The 16,646-nt window shown below is 40.3% G+C and overlaps 1 protein-coding gene across 2 annotated transcripts in view; it reads left to right on the forward strand.

Moving 5' to 3' along the window:
• XPOT (exportin for tRNA) overlaps nucleotides 1-16,646 on the forward strand; it is a 42,084-nt gene that overhangs the window by 15,854 nt on the left and 9,584 nt on the right. For both annotated transcript variants that reach the window (XM_051845640.2, XM_051845639.2), the window contains exons 9-22: nucleotides 1,085-1,321; nucleotides 2,315-2,353; nucleotides 2,482-2,544; nucleotides 3,491-3,615; nucleotides 4,247-4,391; nucleotides 4,552-4,671; nucleotides 5,321-5,415; nucleotides 5,877-5,946; nucleotides 8,399-8,637; nucleotides 9,563-9,848; nucleotides 10,670-10,859; nucleotides 11,787-11,903; nucleotides 12,069-12,184; nucleotides 12,820-12,867. In XM_051845640.2, coding sequence (XP_051701600.1) covers nucleotides 1,085-1,321; nucleotides 2,315-2,353; nucleotides 2,482-2,544; nucleotides 3,491-3,615; nucleotides 4,247-4,391; nucleotides 4,552-4,671; nucleotides 5,321-5,415; nucleotides 5,877-5,946; nucleotides 8,399-8,637; nucleotides 9,563-9,848; nucleotides 10,670-10,859; nucleotides 11,787-11,903; nucleotides 12,069-12,184; nucleotides 12,820-12,867 — 1,890 coding nt within the window. The remainder of the gene's footprint in view (nucleotides 1-1,084; nucleotides 1,322-2,314; nucleotides 2,354-2,481; nucleotides 2,545-3,490; nucleotides 3,616-4,246; nucleotides 4,392-4,551; nucleotides 4,672-5,320; nucleotides 5,416-5,876; nucleotides 5,947-8,398; nucleotides 8,638-9,562; nucleotides 9,849-10,669; nucleotides 10,860-11,786; nucleotides 11,904-12,068; nucleotides 12,185-12,819; nucleotides 12,868-16,646) is intronic.

The raw sequence follows: 16,646 nt of genomic DNA on the forward strand, positions 1-16,646 counted from the left end.
GGAAGATCCTGTCTTTCAAATAAAATAATAATAAAAACAACAAAATTTGTCCAGTTAAAATGGTAGAATTGTTAAATATCTAATGTCATTGTAAAGTTGAACCTTTTTTTTTTAATTAACTTATTTATTTGAAAGAGTTACACAGAATGAGAGGCAGAGAGAGAGAGAGGTCTTCCATCTGCCAGTTCTCTCCCCAATTGGCCGCAATGGCCAGAGCTGAGCTGATCCGAGTGCCAGGAGTGTCTTCCGGGTCTCCCATGCAGGTGCAGGGGCCCAAGGACTTGGATAATCTTCCACTGCTTTCTCAGGCCATATCAGAGAGCTGGATTGGAAGTGGAGCATCTGGGACTCGAACCAGCGCCCATATGGGATGCCTGCACTGCAGGTGGCAGCTTTACCTGCTATGCTACAGTGCTAGCCCTGTAAAATTAAATCTTAAAGTTGGCACTGAATTCATACTAAAGTTTAAGTGATTTCCCTCTTACTTTTAGGGTAGGTGTTTTTTTTTTGTTTGTTTGTTTTTTTTAATGTTCTTCTGAACAAGCATGATTATTTTAACACATTTGAGAATAGGTAGCTACCTTTTAGTATTTGATGCTTAGTCATTATTATGAATTGTCATTAGAATAGGAATAGCTAATAATGGTTGTTGAGTGTTTGTCCAAGTGCCACCTACTATCCTTTTTTTTTTTTTTTTTTTTATTTTTTATTTTTGACAGGCAGAGTGGACAGTGAGAGAGAGAGACAGAGAGAGAAAGGTCTTCCTTTGCCGTTGGTTCACCCTCCAATGGCCGCCGCTGCAGCCGGCGCACCGCGCTGATCCGATGGCAGGAGCCAGGAGCCAGGTGCTTTTCCTGGTCTCCCATGGGGTGCAGGGCCCAAGCACCTGGGCCATCCTCCACTGCACTCCCTGGCCATAGCAGAGAGCTGGCCTGGAAGAGGGGCAACCGGGACAGAATCCGGCGCCCCAACCGGGACTAGAACCCGGTGTGCCGGCGCCGCAAGGTGGAGGATTAGCCTATTGAGCCACGGCGCCGGCTAGGGTAGGTGTTTTTAATTTGACATCTGTCTTGACTGCTTATAGGAAGAAGATGTTGATTTCCTGGCCAGGTTTTCTAAGCTGGTGAATGGAATGGGACAGTCATTGATCGTTAGCTGGACTAAATTAATTAAGAGTGGGGATATCAAGAATGCTCAGGAGGCACTGCAAGCTATTGAAACGAAAGTGGCGCTGATGTTACAACTGCTAATTCATGAGGATGATGACATCTCCTCCAATATTATTGGGTTTTGTTATGATTATCTTCATATTTTGAAACAGGTAAATCTTTGTTTTCTTCTTTTTATCCAGTAGATATAAAGGAGTCATGCAGAATTGGAAAATGCAGGAAAAGTAAAAATAAGAGAACACCCAAAGTTCTGTTAACTATAAAGTTATTTATAGTTGAATATTAATGTATTTGTGTCTCTTTAATAAAAGAAGTTCTTAGGCAAAAAATGGGAGTGGCTAAGTTTGGAAATTTGCTAAACTAGCAATTATTAATTAGTTATTATCCAAGCTTTAGTTATTAGTCTACAGATTGAGGTTAGTAAGTTATTTTTTCATTTTGGACCTGTATTCTGAATACAGTATAAATTTTTCTAAGCACGGTTTGTTTCAATTGCATATGTATAATTTCTTAAAAATAATATAGTACAGCTAAAATTTTCCCTAGGAATTTATTTTCCAAAAATAATTTGAAATGTAGGTGGTATTAGTCTGCATATTATAGCATGTAGTACTTTAAACAATTAGTAACTTTTCATTGTGGCATTAGACAAGAGAGCCATTTCTATCCTGTTTGCATTTGATTAATTGAATCAAGTTAGATTTGCTATTTTTCCAAAATGAAGTTAGCTTCTATTTTATTGTTACAAATAACATATCCCTTTGTGATTACTTTATGAAATTTTAGGCAATGTGGGAAGGTATGATTACTATTGGTAATCCCACTATGTATGTGTTAATTGATTTCTAGACTTTAAAAACATCTTGTTTAAAAACAAGATGAACTCATCCTTTTACTGCCCTGTAACCTGCTTTGCTGAATGCAATATGGGTATCTTTGCAAATCAAATTCATCTCTGTGTCAGGTTATTTACTACAAGTGAAATTTCTAGATCTTAGGTACATTTTAGAAAGAGGTGTTTTTAGAACTATTTTTGGAAAGTAACTATGTATGTTTTAGATGATATTTTAATTGCTTAGAGAAATATCTTTAAAACGAAGTGTAACTTTAGGAAACCTATTAAATTATTGCTTATTTCTTAACAGCTTACAGTGCTCTCGGATCAGCAAAAAGCAAATGTAGAGGTAATGATCATCTTTATGCTTCTTTCAAACCAGTGACAGATTCTTTGTAAGGAATCTACCTTGAAGTGTAGCTTAATGTGAAATTAAAGGAGATTGATTGACAAGAACTATTTTATTCTTAACCTTAGGCAATCATGTTGGCGGTTGTGAAAAAATTGACTTATGATGAAGAATATAACTTTGAAAATGAGGTAAGAATTTTTGCATTGAAGAGAAATGTTTCAATTTTTTTGATTACTTAGATCAATTAATATTATAAGTTTTTATTGTTTGGGGGCCCTTGAAAGCAAGAACTAGAATTCAAAAAATTAGTCGTTTTTCTATTGACATGAACTTTGGGTAAAATTAATGAAAGCCCCATAATCCTTCATTTTTGTTATTTTGTTCATTAGCAACCTTTTTAAAAATACTGTAGCATGGCAGTTAGTAAAATTACTGTTGACAGTATTATTGGAAATAATATCCGACTTTGTATTTAATAAAAGGGATGAGTTGAGGCCTAGTCAGTGGGTCTCAGGTCCTAAGTCTTTATGGGAGAGTGAGCATTTAGCAGATGTCTGGACATGTTCTAGTTAAACGAGTGGTCCACAATCGTGAGTGGGTTGTCTTCTAAAGCACAGGAGCCACCAGGAGCTGTCTAGGGATTCCAGATGCGTGTGCTGTTCAGTTGTATGCTCAGGTATTCTGTTCCCCACTTCAGGTCCTCAGAAACTTTGGACTGTAAGGGAATAATGGTGGGGATGGACCAGCATGCTGCACTCAGGATATACCAGGCTCCTAATTAATATCTCCAGTCATACAATATGACCATTTTTTACAGTGGACACTGAGATGCAAGGAAAATGAGGGGCTGAAGGTTCCAAAACTGTGTGAACCCATTCTGGGTCTCCTCTCTTGCCCTTAAACTCCTTCTTACACTGCTTCTGGCTCTATGCTTTTGAGCTTTAAGGCTGTTATTCAAAAAGTATTCATTGTGAGCAGGAAGGGAAAAGCTACTAAGCATAGTAAATTTTCTGTATAAATAATATTGGTGAAAAAAGTATACAAGCTGTAAATGCAGAAAACCAAAGTGCTAAAAATGTATATGAATTTTAAGGTATTTAAGGTTTTTAAAGAGGATTTTGACTTGTATAACAGGGTGAAGATGAAGCCATGTTTGTAGAGTATAGGAAGCAGCTGAAGTTATTGTTGGACAGGCTTGCTCAAGTTTCACCAGAGTTACTGCTGGCTTCTGTTCGCAGAGTTTTTAGTTCTACACTGCAGTAAGTTTCTTACTATTTTTGTAATAAGCCCACCCTTCCTTTGTCCCTGCTGATAGTCTGAATTAAGTGATTCATATGAGTTATCCTATCCGTGTTACTTGTTAAGATCTTATGTGTGGGGTGGGCTTTTGGCACAGCAGTTAAGCTGCTAATCAGAATATCCACTCTCCTGGGTTCTAGTCCCACCTCTGCTCTCAATTCCAGCTTCCAGTCAGTATATACCAGGAGAGACAGCAGACTCTGGCTCAAATAGTCATCCACATGGGAGACCTGGATTGAGTTCCTGGCTCTTGGCTTTGACCTCACTCAGCCCCAGCTGTTGTGGGCATTTGGGGAGTGAACCATGGAATGGGAGATCTGTTTTCCGTCTCCATTTGTGTGCCTTTCAGATAAATAAAATTAAAAAAAAGATCTTATGAAGAATCTTTGGAAACAGTGCACTTTTCTTGTCTCTGGTTTATCTTGATCCTTTCTGCTTTGGTGTTATAAATTATGTTGCCTGACAGCATTAACAATTGCTGTGGCTTTTCAGTAATTGCAGAGACTTTTGTTGGTGTCTTGTTACCCTGTGTATCACCAGTTGTGTAGAAAGTTTATGTTCAGATCTCACTGATATATTATACCTTGGTAGGAATTGGCAGACTACACGGTTTATGGAAGTTGAAGTAGCAATAAGATTGCTGTATATGTTGGCAGAAGCTCTCCCAGTATCTCATGGTGCTCACTTCTCAGGTGATGTTTCAAAAGCTAGTGCTTTGCAGGATATGATGCGAACTGTAAGTATACTGAAGATAATTTATTTTGAACACAATTTTCTGTTTTCAGTATAAGCTATTAGGAGTTCCTTAATTGTTAGAGTTTAGTATATATTAATAATGGGGCATTTTGATACTGCAATTAAGTAAGAATGAATTTTTTAACTTTTTCTTGTTCCAGTTGGTAACATCAGGAGTCAGTTCCTATCAGCATACATCTGTAACATTGGAGTTCTTCGAAACTGTTGTTAGATATGAAAAGTTTTTCACAGTTGAACCTCAACACATTCCATGTGTACTGGTAAGTATATGTCTTACAGTGGATTTTTGTTATTCAGAAACTCTTGAAGTACACTGAAACTAGCCCCTCCTCCATTTCTTTTAAATGGACAACCTGGTTTCTAATCAGTCATTTACAGCAAAGTCCTCGAGGGCCCATTTGTATGTAGTATGGAATTATTTGTATAGTCCTTATCCTGCCTCTGAGGAACCTAAGAAGTAAAAAATTTTTTTTTTATTTTTTTATTTGTTGACAGGCAGAGTGGACAGTGAGAGAGAGAGACAGAGAGAAAGGTCTTCCTTTTTACTATTGGTTCACCCTCCAATGGCCGCCGTGGCTGGCACACCGCGCTGATCCAAAGCCAGGAGCCAGGTGCTTCTCCTGGTCTCCCATGCGGGTGCAGGGCCCAAGCACTTGGGCCATCCTCCACTGCACTCCCGGGCCATAGCAGAGAGCTGGCCTGGAAAAGGGGCAACCAGGACAGAATCTGGCACCCCGACCAGGACTAGAACCTGGTGTGCCGGCGCCGCAAGGCGGAGGATTAGCCTATTGAGCCGCGGCGCTTGCTAAAGAAGTAAAATTTTATGTGAAGAAAATGTAGCATGACAGTAGCAATAAAAACCTTGAAGCAATGCAGAAATCATTAAAAGTATCTTTTTTTTCTTTTCAGATGGCTTTCTTAGATCACAGAGGTCTGCGGCATTCTAGTGCAAAAGTACGGAGCAGAACTGCTTACCTGTTTTCCAGATTTGTCAAATCTCTCAAGTAAGTATAAAATTTTAGCTATTAACTAGCTTTTTAAAAGGCACAGGACATACTTTCCAAGAGCCTAACACGTCATCACTAATGACATTGGTTAGTTATTTACCCAACAGTTTTACTGCCTGGATCATGCATGTGGAAGAACTTAAAATATTGTACACTAAAACATCTTTCAGTTCCATTTTTCCATGAAACTTTTTGAAGTACCCTATGCCTTCCTTGAAATTCTAGAATCTATTGTACCATTTTTTGGCATGAAAACTTAGTGTTAAACTTGTAAGATTCTTAAGTCTAGCCTTGGCAGTCTGTCACTATGGAGCATACAGATAATTTTGAAAAACTAGTAGTCTGAATGAGAGGTGACTAGCTTAGAACTGAACATTTTTAGTTGTCTGGAAGGGAGATTTCGTATTCTAGTAATTTTTGAGCATTGTTTAATTTTTACTTTCTCTCTTTTTATTTAGTAAACAAATGAATCCTTTCATTGAGGATATTTTGAATAGAATACAAGATTTACTAGAACTTTCTCCACCTGTAAGTATCCTTCCAAAGTATTTTCCCCAAATTGCATTGAGGCCACATATACCATTAGCCTTTACCTTTGTGAGCAACTTAAAAAAAAAAAAAAAAAAAAACCTTGTTGAGGGGGGAGGCATGTGTGCTAGTTAGTTCTATTTGCCAAACTTCTGTTGATACAGTAAATGAAAATAGTAATAGGCATAAAGAGCTTTCTGATTAATTTGGCAGCATGAGTTATGGTCTGCTGTCTGTACGTTAAATGTTAGGTATTTTATGGAGGAGAAATTCAGTGTTTAAATTATTCTTAATTAGTACTACAAGGGTAGTCACCATTTTTGGGAACAGCTACTATTAGACTGAAGTTTTTCTGTGTAACTTTAGACTGAAGGTAAAAAAACTTTACTGCTGGTTGATTTGAATAGTCTGCTATCCATTTCACAAGGAAGATTTACGTTATAAGTACATTTTTGATGTAGACATGTTTTGTTTCACTCATTTAGTGAAAGTTACTACTATAGTGGCCAGTTTAAAATGCTAAACATAAAATGATACTTTGATTTTTAAAATACTGGTGACTACTGGGTTTAAAGAAGCCATATTTTACAGATAGAAAGCTTTCATGTTTTTCATACAGTGCATAAAAATAAGGATTTGTCCTTGTAATCCTTTTTCAATATATAAAAAGATTGTTTCAAATTGTTTTCTTGAAAGCTTACCACTTACTTGGGTTATGATTACACGTTTTTTTTAAAAAGATTTATTTATCTGAAAGCAGAATTAAGATTTTCCATCTATGGATTCCTCCCCAAATACCTATAACAGTCAGGGCTGGGCCAAGCCAAGGTCAGGAGCTTCTTCCAGGTCTTCCACATGGGTGGCAGGGGCCCAAGCAGTAGGGCCATCTGCTGCTGCTTTCCCAGGCACATTAGTAAGGAGCTTGATTGGAAGTGGAGCAGTTGCTACACGAACCAGTGCCCATATGGTATGCCTGCAACACAGGTGACAGCTTAACCGACCTTGCCATGACACCAGCCACTTGACAGCACATTTTTAGAGTGTCTTATAATTAGGCAATTACTTCATCTTTGTATTTTCAACTTCTAGAGCAGTGAAAACTTCTAGCAGGTATTTAATAAATGCTTTAGTTATTTTTAAATAGGAACATTACTTTTCAGGGGTAGAGAATTCTTTTATAATAAAACTGTCACATAATATAACTTTTTTTTTTTTTTTTTTTTTTTTTTTTTGACAGGCAGAGTGGACAGTGAGAGAGAGAGACAGAGAAAAAGGTCTTCCTTTGCCGTTGGTTCACCCTCCAATGGCTGCCGTGGCCGGTGCGCTGTGGCTGGCGCACCGCGCTGATCCGATGGCAGGAGCCAGGAGCCAGGTGCTTTTCCTGGTCTCCCATGGGGTGCAGGGCCCAAGCACCTGGGCCATCCTCCACTGCACTCCCTGGCCACAGCAGAGAGCTGGCCTGGAAGAGGGGCAACCGGGACAGAATCCGGTGCTCCGACCAGGACTAGAACCCGGTGTGCCGGCGCCGCAAGGCGGAGGATTAGCCTAGTGAGCCGCGGCGCCGGCCACATAATATAACTTTTAAGACTAGGTTTTTATATATAATTTCTATTTTTTTATTTTTTTTTTTTTTATTTTTGACAGCCAGAGTGGACAGTGAGAGAGAGACAGAGAGAAAGGTCTTCCTTTACCATTGGTTCACCCTCCAATGGCCGCTGCGGCCGGCACACTGCGCTGATCCGAAGGCAGGAGCCAGGTGCTTCTCCTGGTCTCCCATGCGGGTGCAGGGCTCAAGGACTTGGGCCATCCTCCACTGCACTCCCGGTCCATAGCAAGAGGGGCAACCGGGACAGAATCTGGCGCCCCGAGCAGGACTAGAACCCGGTGTGCTGGCGCCACAAGGCGGAGGATTAGCCTATTGAGCTGCGGCGCCGGCCTATATGTAATTTCTTAATAGGGATTTTTAGTGTTGAAAACTTGATGGCTAATGATTTTTTTCTCCTTTTGGCCTGAGTGCATAAAGGTAAAAATAACAATAGCTGTTAATAAAAATTGACCTGTATATGGAATATTTGTGTGAACGACATTTCATTTTCATTCACAATCTTTAAAGTGTCGAAAATGCTAATTCTTGTAGCCTTTGTACTAATAAGCAATTTTTTGTACCCTTCATGTTTACCCTCATAAGTTTTATAAATAAGACTTTTCCAAAAAATATTAGAAAGCCAATATTTATCATAAGTAAACATTTGCAAAGTGTTGTAGGACTAGACTTCAAACCATGATCTTTTGACCGTTAATTCAGTTTTCATTGTATAGTTGTGAGAAAAAAAATTACATTAATTATAAATTAATGTAATAGATGACTTATCCTATCCCTCTTGCACTTATTCTGCCTAAGTGAGAGGAAGTCAAAAAGGAGAAACTTCACTAAGACCAAATTTTCTTCTAGGAGAATGGTTACCAGTCCTTGTTGAGCAGCGACGATCAGCTGTTTATTTATGAGACAGCTGGAGTGCTGGTTGTGAATAGTGAATACCCAGCAGAAAGGAAGCAAGCGCTGATGAGGAACCTGTTGACTCCACTGATGGAGAAGTTTAAAATTCTGTTAGAAAAACTGATGCTGGCACAGGATGAAGAAAGGCAGGCATGTCTAGCAGATTGTCTTAACCATGCTGTTGGATTTGCCAGGTAAGTGTGATTACAGTTAGAATTCTCAGGTTTGTAACTCTGCTCAGACAGAACCACTTATTAGGATCATTTAGGATGGGAGCACTTGTCTGTGTTTTCAAAAGCTGAACAGTCCAGAGAATTGTCTAAACCTTTTTCTTCTAAATCCAGTGATTTAGAAGATTTAGCTGAAGAAAGGAGTAGATTGCATACCAGTCTGCATTTTTGCTTTGACAACTGTCTGAATCCTTAATTGCTCAGAATTCTTTAGTATAAGCTAATTGTGTATTTGGGGGGGGGGGGGGTAACTAAAGTGTTTGTACCACAATGGTGTATTGGAACATTTTTGGCTAGGCTTGGTACCTTAAAGAGTAGGTGATGAGGCTTCTCTTGCCATTGCAATGTGTCCTGAACACCACTGAAGCAGCCATTTTTCCCTTTCTACCCATACTTTCCTTGGTAAACAGTGACAGCATGAAAGTTGTAGTGACTGGTAATTAGGAGTTACATAGAGAATTTGTACTACAGAATCCTTCAGAGCAAGAGCTAAGTATTAGAGGTTGCATAACTAACTCGATTCTAAAGATTGTTTTCTGAATTGAATTTTAGTTTGAAGTTTTAGTATAGCCTTGTCATAGTAAATGAATTTGTTTTTCTCTGTTTATATACGTTCTCAGCGGGAGCAGTAAAACAAACATTCAGGTAGACATGCATTAGAGGAATTAGATTAATTGTATCTGTTTCATTGAATCTAACTGTAGCCCTTTGTTATGGAACAGTAACTGGAGGCAGTTACAGATTATCGTGTTAGCTAAAAATGGAAGTAATTGTGACATAAAAAACAAGCAGTTCATTTCTTTTATGAATTTTATAATTTGTTGTACATTATTTTTGAATACTTCATTTAAAGAATAAAGTTAACATTAGCTGCCTATTTTGCTTATAGCCGAACTAGCAAGGCTTTCAGCAACAAGCAGACTGTGAAACAATGTGGCTGTTCTGAAGTTTATCTGGACTGTTTACAAACATTCTTGCCAGCCCTCAGTTGCCCCTTACAAAAGGATATTCTTAGAAGTGGAGTTCGCACTTTCCTTCATCGAATGATTATTTGTTTAGAGGAAGAAGTTCTTCCATTCATCCCATCTGCCTCGGAACATATGCTCAAAGACTGTGAAGCAAAAGACTTGCAGGAGTTCATTCCTCTCATCAACCAGATCACAGCCAAGTTTAAGGTAGCACAAATCTTCAGAGCTCCGAGAGTCTCCTGACTTAAAGATCATCAAAATTCATGACATGTTTTGGTTTTTGTCCTTGGTTTTTTTAAAGAAACATGAGTTATTTGAGTGCCTGGGTCATTGCATTTTTATTGTCCTCAATGTCTTGCACACTGCCTGACACAAAGGTTGTACCTTCTGGATGGTTTAATAAAATAGGCCTCACCTGCTCTGTGTAGCAGATGACTAGTCTGCTTTTTCAGAAAAGCAAATAAGAATAGTACTGAGTACCAAATAGCTAAGAGGTGAATAAGAAGCACTTAATTTGGGTGCACAGCAGGAGTTAAAAGATTTAGCATATGCAGTTAAGTTTTATGTTCAAGGAAATTTATGCCAAGTGTAAGCTGGGTAATAAAAATGGCCAACACATACACAGTGCTTTCTAAGTTAAGAATCTCAGCATTTTTTAATACATTTATTTGATCCTTAAATAATCCTAGGGTCCTAGGTGGATGTCATAGATGAAGAAATTGAGGTAAAGAGAAGGACACATAAAACCTGAGAGTTGATATAAAAATTTAAAGGAGAAAATATTCTGTGGCAATATTTATTAGTGAAATGTATCACCACCTGTTACCATAAGCTATAGGCAATGGGTTGAATAATGATTTTAAGACTTTCGGTGGTTTACATATGTTACATATAATATGGCTGGCTGAATTAGGTAAATATATATCCTAAATAAACTTAGAGGAAAGACTTTATGTAAAATTTCTTTTCTGAGTTTCATAGTAATTTTCTTGCTCGTTTCTGAAGAAGTGTTTGCTTCTTGTCTTCAGATACAGGTGTCCCCATTCTTACAGCAGATGTTCATGCCCCTGCTCCATGCGATTTTTGAAGTGCTGCTCCGACCAGCAGAAGAGAACGACCAGTCTGCTGCTTTAGAGAAGCAGATGTTGCGGAGGAGTTACTTTGCTTTCCTGCAAACAGTCACAGGCAGTGGAATGAGCGAAGTTATAGCCAATCAAGGTGGGGATGCATGCATATCTAGGTTGCCTGTGTAAGTCCCAGTCACAGTGGTACCTGTGAATGAACAAGAGTGAACTGATGTGAACGGGAAACTTGAAAATCATTGTTACGCTGACCCTTAGGGTAATAGCTCATTATTTTGGAATAAGAGTCACTTCCATGTAGAACACCTTAAAATTAATTTGGATTTAGATCCTTTTTGTCCTAAGACAGTATTCTTTCATTAGTTCTTAGTAGTATTAGTAGTAGTTTTAAGAACTTTGATGAGGCGGCGCCGCGGCTCACTAGGCTAATCCTCCACCTTGCGGCGCCGGCACACCGGGTTCTAGTCCCGGTCGGGGTGCCGGATTCTGTCCCGGTTGCCCCTCTTCCAGACCAGCTCTCTGCTGTGGCTCGGGAGTGCAGTGGAGGATGGCCCAGGTCCTTGGGCCCTGCACCCCATGGGAGACCAGGAAAAGCACCTGGCTCCTGCCATCGGATCAGTGCGGTGCGCCAGCCACAGCGCGCCGGCTGCGGTGGCCATTGGAGGGTGAACCAACGGCAAAGGAAGACCTTTCTCTCTGTCTCTCTCTCTCACTGTCCACTCTGCCTGTTAAAAAATAAAAAAAAATAAATAAAAAATAAATAAATAAAAAAAAGAACTTTGATGAGTCTTACTAGCTAGTTTACCATTTTGAGATTAAAAATAAGTGGGACTTTGTAAATCAGTATCCAGGATTCTGGTGTATAAGAAATCCAATGAGTAAGATATCAAGGGAATACTGATTTTTCAATGTTTCTTGGAATTTTAGGTGCCCAGTTAAGAAAAATGGAGAGGGACCATATCAAGTCTGTAAATGCTTTTTGACTTGTTACTGTGTGTAAAACAAGAACTTCAGGTTGTTTTTCTGGTTCTGTTAGAAAATAAACACAAGATTTTCTCTTCAGGTGCAGAAAATGTAGAACGAGTGTTAATAACTGTTATCCAAGGAGCAGTTGAATATCCAGATCCAATTGCCCAGAAAACCTGTTTTATCATCCTTTCAAAGTTGGTAGAACTCTGGGGTAAGATCATTTTTTTTTTAAACTGTAATTCTTAAGATTCGTAGAGATGAAATGGAACCCTATCCCTACATAGAACATAGACAGGAACTGGGAATTGATTTTTCCCAAGTGATGAATTAATTGACTTTCTTTTTATAAAGATGAAAATTTGAATTCTCTTGACAGGAGGTAAAGATGGACCAGTGGGATTTGCTGATTTTGTTTATAAGCACATTGTCCCTGCATGTTTCCTAGCACCTTTAAAACAAACCTTTGACCTGGCAGATGCACAAACAGTGTTGGTAAGCACCTAGGAATCTTTGTTTACCTTGTGTAGCTCTCTTACACTCACCGTCTCTTCTTTAATGCCAGGTTATGTTTTAGTTTTTACTATTTTTTTAATTTAATGATTTCAAATTAGGATTCACTTTTTTAAAGTTTGGTGATACCTTGTGACCTTTTGTGGATTCTTAAATTCTGATACTAAATTTTATGTGTAAAACTCCAGTTCTTTCAGCTGCAACAACCAAAGTTTTTTCTAGGGCCACATGATACAGTCTTTGAAGCTTAACTGAGTTATTAATTTATTCCTACTATTTGAGTTCTAAAACTTGTGCTTAGTGGTTTTATCTGACCTTTAACAGCATAAAATGGCAACTTTGTCCTCTTTGTATGAATTGTTTCCCCAAACCTAGTCTCCTGGACACTTTACTATCAGTTGTCCTCTTCTCACTTTCACACAGCACAGTAAACGCCAGGCTTCATAACTGTAACTTGCTACCTGAAGATAGCATATTCTGCTTTTGTTATTTTTCTATTCAACCTACTTCCTCCACTCTCCTATTACCTTTCCTTTCTCTGTCCCTTCTTTGGAGGTAAATTTGGATCAGTAACCAAGAACTGGCCATACTAAAATTCTTAAACTTGTTTTTTGCAGGCCTTATCTGAATGTGCAGTGACACTGAAAACCATTCATCTCAAACGGGTAAGCCTTGTGCATCCCTCACCTGCAGTGTTGTCTCATGTGGAAGACTGGTGATAGTTTTAATCATGTTTGATTCATCTCATTCTTGAGAGCAGTACCTTTTATCAAAGGCAGTTAACTTCAATTCTGACTTCCCCTGGTGAGGGGCTGAATGACAGCAGTAGTACCTGCTATTATCTCATATTTTGGGCAACAGGTTTAAAATACATGTTTTTTGACAAAGGGTATGAAAAATCTTAACCAGAATTACGAGGTCCAGATTTCACAATCTGGCAGGCTTCATCAGTTTGAGTCCTCCAGCTTCTGAGTATTTGGACTGTGTGAAGCACTTAACTATCTTACAGTACCCTCCTCTTTGTCAGCCTCATCATGTGTATTAGTCATAAGTGACACTGGGATATTTTTTTCTTTTAAGATTTATGTATTTATTTGAGAGGCAGAGTTAGAGAGAGAGGTATTCCACCTGCTGATTCTCTCCCCAAATGACCACAACAGCTGGAGCTGGGCCCATCCAGAGACAGGATCCAGGAGCTTTTTCCAAGTCTCCCACGTGGGTGCAGGGGCCCAAGCACTTGGGCCATCTTCCATTGAATTCCCAGGTCATTAGCAGAGAGCTGGACCAAAAGAGGAGCAGTTGGTACATGAACCAGAACTCATATGGGATGCTGGCGCTGCAGGCAGAGGCTTAACCTAAACAACAGTGCCAGCCCCAACACTGGGATATTTTTAAATAACTTGAATTGGTTGTCAGCAATTCAGGTACTCCTTTTCTTTTTCATTTTTGTGAACAACAATTCTTGATCTCTACCTCCTTTCAAAGCCACAATCCCACCACAGAACCTGCATTTCCACATAGCTGCAGGTGGCTGAGGAGCAGCAGTTCCTCCAACCCTAAAAAACCATGAGTCTGTCACCACTCTCTTTTCTGCCCACTCACTTATTTGAACTTGAGTTTTTGGTTCTGATACAGATTTGAGGGTTTTCCTCTCAGCAGCACTTTCTCTATACCTGCTGTTTGCTAGGGTAAAGAGTGTATATTTAGAGGCAGTAGGGATGCTGTGTAAGGATGAATAAAAAGTCCCTCAATATTTATGGAGCTCAGGATTCAGGGAGACCAGCACATAAATAATTCCCAGTGGGCTAAATCAGTACTTCAATAGACGCTTAAAATTATAAAGCGCAGAGCTGGTGCTGTGGCATAGTAGGCTAAGCTTCCACCTGTAGCACCGGTATCCCATATTGGCACCAGTTCGAGTCCTAGCTGCTCTACTTCTGATTCAGCTCTCTGCTAATTGCCTGGGAAAGCAGTAGAAGATGGCCCAAGTGCTTGGGCCCCTGCACCCACATGGGAGACCTGGAAGAAGCTTTCAGCTCCTGGCTTCAGATCAGCCCAGCTCAGGCCATTGCAGCCATTTGGGGAGTGAACCAGCAGATGAAATATTCTCTCTCTCTGCCTCTCAAATAAATAAGTTTATTTTATTTTATTTTATTTTTGACAGGCAGAGTTAAGACAGTGAGAGAGAGAGAGAGAAAGGTCTTCCTTTTCTGTTGTTTCACCCCCCAAATGGCCGCTATGGCTGGCGCACTGCACTGATCCAAAGCAAGGAGCCAGGTGCTTCCTCCTGGTCTCCCATGCGGGTGCAGGGCCCAAGCACTTGGGTCATCCTCCACTGCCTTCCCAGGCCACAGAAGAGAGCTGGACTGGAAGAGGAGCAACTGGGACAGAATCCGGCGCCCCAACCGTTACTAGAACCCGGGGTACTAGTGCTGCAGGCGTAGGATTATCCAAGTGAGCCGTGGCATCGGCCACAAATAAGTTTTAAAAAATAAAGTAAAATAAAATCATAAGGTGCTAAAGTGTAATGTACCATTTTGCCTAAGGGACAGTCTAAAGAAGCTGTAGGAAAGAGGTTTTTTTGTTTATCTTTTAAGAATTTACATTTTTTTAAGATTTATTTCTCTTTTTTTAAGATTTATTTATTTTATTTGAAAGAGTTACACAGAGAGAGGAGAGGCAGAGAGAGACAAAGAGAGAGAGAGAGAGGTCTTCCATCCTTTGGTTCACTCCCCAATTGGCCGCAACAGCCAGAGCTGCACCGATCTGACCAGGAGCCAGGAGCTTCTTCTGGATCTCCCACGCGGGTGCAGGGACCCAAGGACTTGGGCCATATTCCATTGCTTTCCCAGGCCATAGCAGAGAGCTGGATCGGAAGAGGAGCAGCTGGGACTAGAACCGGCGCCCATATGGGATGCCAGCGCCTCAGGCCAAGGCGTTAACCCGCTTCGCCACAATGCTGGCCCCTGTTTATCTTTTAAATAGGCCAAGATAGGTCACATGTTATCTGGTGGGATTGGTGAGAACAGATTTTCCTGTAAATTACACAGGTAGAAGTAACTGCTAAAAAGTACAGTGGAACTAGTTGGTTGAATAGCATTACATATGAAGAGTTAGGGAGTCATTAGGCAGTAGCGTTGTAATTGAGGATAGTGGGGTGAGAAAAACTGTTTAGAGAGCAGGTTGGAGTAAGAATCTGAAGCAGAACTAAAAAATTGATGGGAATTGGAGCATATTTGGTATAGCAGTTAAAACACTGCTTGGGACTCCCACTCACAGAACACGATGCCTGGATTTGAGTCCTCTACTTCCCATTCCTTCTTCCTGCTAGTGTACCCTGGGAGGCAGCAGGTGATGGCTCAAGTATTTGGGTTTCTGCCACCCACAAGGGAGAACCAGAATGAGTTCCAGAATCCTGGTTTCTTCTTGTCTCAGCCTAGCTAATGAGGGCATTTGGGGAGTGAAATCAGCAGATGGAAAATCTCTGTTCTGCACTCTTTCTCAGCTTTTTAAATAAATAAAAATAAATCACTAAAAATTTTACAAATGTATTGATTGGAAAGTCTTCACTATATACAGTTAAGCAAAATGATACAAGTAAATTAAACTTAGTAAGACAGGATGGAGAGAACCTTGGCCAATGCAGGTATCGAGAAAGCTAGGAGTAGAACCAAAGGTAAGAGTATTATGAAAACTAAAGGAAGAGAGAGTCTCAATAGAGAAGATTGGGTGACACAGTTACTACAGAGACAAGGAAGGTGAGGAATGAAAAGGGACAGTAAGAATGGTATTTATAGTTCACAAGTATTTGTTTTGTCCATGGAAACCCTAATTTCAGGGCACTCAGAATTGAGCTAAACGATACTAAATTAGAGGCCAGCGTTCAGCTTTCTATACCAGCATCTCATATCAGAGCACCAGTTCTAGTCCCAGCTGCTCTGCTTTCAATCCAGCTAATGCTCCTGGGAAAGCAGCAGAAGATGGCCCATTTGTTTTGGCCTCTGACACCCACATGGGAGACTTGGATGTAGTTCCAGGCTCCTGGGTAGGTCATTGTATTGCAGCCATTTGAGGAGTGAACAAACAGATGGAAGATCTCAATCCCTCTCTCAACACTGCCTTTCAAATAAGTACTTTTTTTTTTTTTTTTTTTTTTTTTTTTTGACAGGCAGAGTGGACAGAGACAGAGAGAATGGTCTTCCTTTTGCCGTTGGTTCACCCTCCAATGGCCGCCGCGGCTGGTGCGCTGCGGCCAGCGCACTGCGCTGATCCAATGGCAGGAGCCAGGTACTTCTCCTGGTCTCCCATGGGGTGCAGGGCCCAAGCACTTGGGCCATCCTCCACTGCACTCCCGGGCCACAGCAGAGAGCTGGCCTGGAAGAGGGGCAACCGGGACAGAATCCGGCGCCCCGACTGGACTAGAACCCGGGGTGCTGGCGCCGCA

The sequence above is a fragment of the Oryctolagus cuniculus genome, chromosome 11, assembly GCF_964237555.1.
Source record: "Oryctolagus cuniculus chromosome 11, mOryCun1.1, whole genome shotgun sequence".
Lineage (NCBI taxonomy): Eukaryota > Metazoa > Chordata > Mammalia > Lagomorpha > Leporidae > Oryctolagus > Oryctolagus cuniculus.